Source organism: Nicotiana attenuata, unplaced genomic scaffold (assembly GCF_001879085.1).
Source record: "Nicotiana attenuata strain UT unplaced genomic scaffold, NIATTr2, whole genome shotgun sequence".
Lineage (NCBI taxonomy): Eukaryota > Viridiplantae > Streptophyta > Magnoliopsida > Solanales > Solanaceae > Nicotiana > Nicotiana attenuata.
The window spans coordinates 1-2,346 of NW_017699828.1; the positions used below are offsets into that span (position 1 = coordinate 1).

The 2,346-nt window shown below is 31.0% G+C and overlaps 1 protein-coding gene across 1 annotated transcript; it reads left to right on the forward strand.

The window, feature by feature from the left end:
- Positions 1-1,393: 1,393 nt before the first annotated feature.
- LOC109222738 (fatty acyl-CoA reductase 1-like) lies at positions 1,394-2,343 on the forward strand (the record flags this gene model as incomplete). Its single annotated transcript, XM_019387056.1, has 5 exons — positions 1,394-1,487; positions 1,592-1,695; positions 1,811-2,010; positions 2,088-2,188; positions 2,276-2,343. Coding segments are annotated over exons 1-5 (552 nt in total), but the record flags the coding sequence as incomplete, so codon positions are not given.
- Positions 2,344-2,346: the final 3 nt, after the last annotated feature.

Here is a 2,346-nt window from a genome sequence, read left to right on the forward strand (position 1 = left end):
TGTATGCCTTCATTCAGAATAATATAAAGCTTTTATATACTATTTAAATATATTATAGTATACTGTCATTTCACTTTTCAGTTTTTTGTTTCTGTGGATAATTTATGTCAACTCCACTAATCCAAGTTGAAGACATAGATAATTACCCATATTTTTTGGCAGCAATTGTACCCATTTTTTCATACTCAGCTTTAGAAAATATTCCTTCCTTGATTTTCTATTATTTTTCTTTCCATAAAATAGTAGATATTGTTAGCAAATTTACGTTTAATATTTTTAGGAGATCTTCGTTAATTCTTAGAGTTCAATATTGCCAGTTCATTGAAATACATTGAAGATAATGACACGTTGTTTGTTAAATTATCCTCATAGCAAGGCATGGTTGAATTAAATATTATTTTGTTTTAATAAAAAAGTTGAAAGTATTTCGGATGGATAAATGACGTGTTGTTCGTGAAAAAGAATATTTTGAGTGTAGAATTGTTATTATTTTTCTGTTTTATAAGACCATAGTTTGTTCTGAACGGAAATTATTTATTTGATCATCCAATATGAATGATGATTCTAAATTCATATTGAGGAGTCAAAGCTTTACATTTTTCTTGATTAAACTAATAAACTCATTGAGAACGAGTATATTGAGAACTAAAATCTTCACAATAGCTCCCTCTTTTCTTTTTGCAATTCCTTCTTTTGTTTCTAATTTCATTCTATTTTGAAATAACTTTTTGTCAAACAAAGTTCCAAAAGAAGTTACTTTAGGAGATTATCTTGTATCTGGCCAAAACATTTTAGAAAAGTATTGTTTAAGTGTTAAATTACAGTAAAATGTTAAAAGACATGTAAATAATCACTTTATAATTGGAGCACTATTATTAAGGCATTATACATGGATAACCCTCTTAAAGTTATTCATTTTTTATTTAAACACCTAAACTAGAAATACAACCTATTGAGTACCTTATGTTGTTGATATTGTGTCTATTGCAAAAATATTTTCATAATTCTAGCGAATCTTCCTTTCATAATTTTAGGAAATCTTGTTAATTAGAATATTTTACTTACGTCTCTTTTCTTCCAAACATTGCAACAGCTCAATCACATTCACAGCACTTTAATTTCTTGATCAATAATATCTCCACCAAATTTGGAAACTTCATTTGCACCACGTGGAATTAGATATCTTTCATACTTAATTAATGCTTGAAATTTTTCATGTGTCCTTAATATAATGTGCCATATCTGGTAATTAATTCACTGTATATATTTGGACAAGACTAAAATTTGTTGCTGTACAGATAGCTTAGCTTGCAGTCTGGTTGAATCTTGGGACCTAACTAAAAGTCCAGTTGATAATATCTTTAATTTTGCATGAATTTCCTCGCTTCCAATGGACATTCCTCCATCAATGGAATCGAGCTGCATTAATCAGTTTCTCGAGGGCAAGACCATTTTCCTCACTGGTGCAACTGGTTACCTAGCAAAGAGTACTTTCTCTATCTCTCTCTCATAATTTGCACTAACATTGCTTCTTGAGGAGATGACTACATAGATGATATATTAATAGTGCATTTGTTATATATTGATGTAGTTCTCATTGAGAAGATACTGCGAGTCCAACCAAATGTGAAGAAGCTCTACTTACTAATTAGAGCTCCAGATTCAGATTCAGCTAAAGAACGTTTTAACAACGAGGTACGTACTATCAAACTATAACATAACCAATCGTATTAGTTAGACTATACAGCTCCAATATAATGGATACCACATGAGAATTCAAGATTATCAGAGTTCAATGTTTTAAGTGCAGGTTGTAAAGACGGATCTGTTTGTCGTTCTAAGGGAGAAGTTGGGTGCCAACCTACATGCCCTTCTAGAAGACAAGATTTTTCCAGTTGCTGGTGATATAGCTTGTGATAGTTTGGGGATAAATTCTGATATGAAAGATGAGATGTGCAAAGAAATAGACATAATTGTAAACTCAGCTGCTACAACTAGTTTTGATGAAAGGTATAGTTCTATAGAATAACACTAATATTAATATTTCGTAAAAAAAGAATAGAATAACTTACTCCATTCTTTTGCAGATATGATACTGCAATAAGGATCAATGCATTTGGTACCTTGAATGTTCTCAAATTTTCCAAGCAGTGTTCAAAATTAAAGATGCTTCTCCACGTAAGCACAGGTCAGTTCCATATTCTTCTTTGTGCTTAATTAACCAACTTTCATTATCATGACTTTAGGCGTATTGACTCGTGATTCTTTAATTCAGCATATGTTTGTGGGGTAAAGGAAGGATTGATAGAAGAGAAACCATTGCATTACGGTGAGACGCTTAATGGA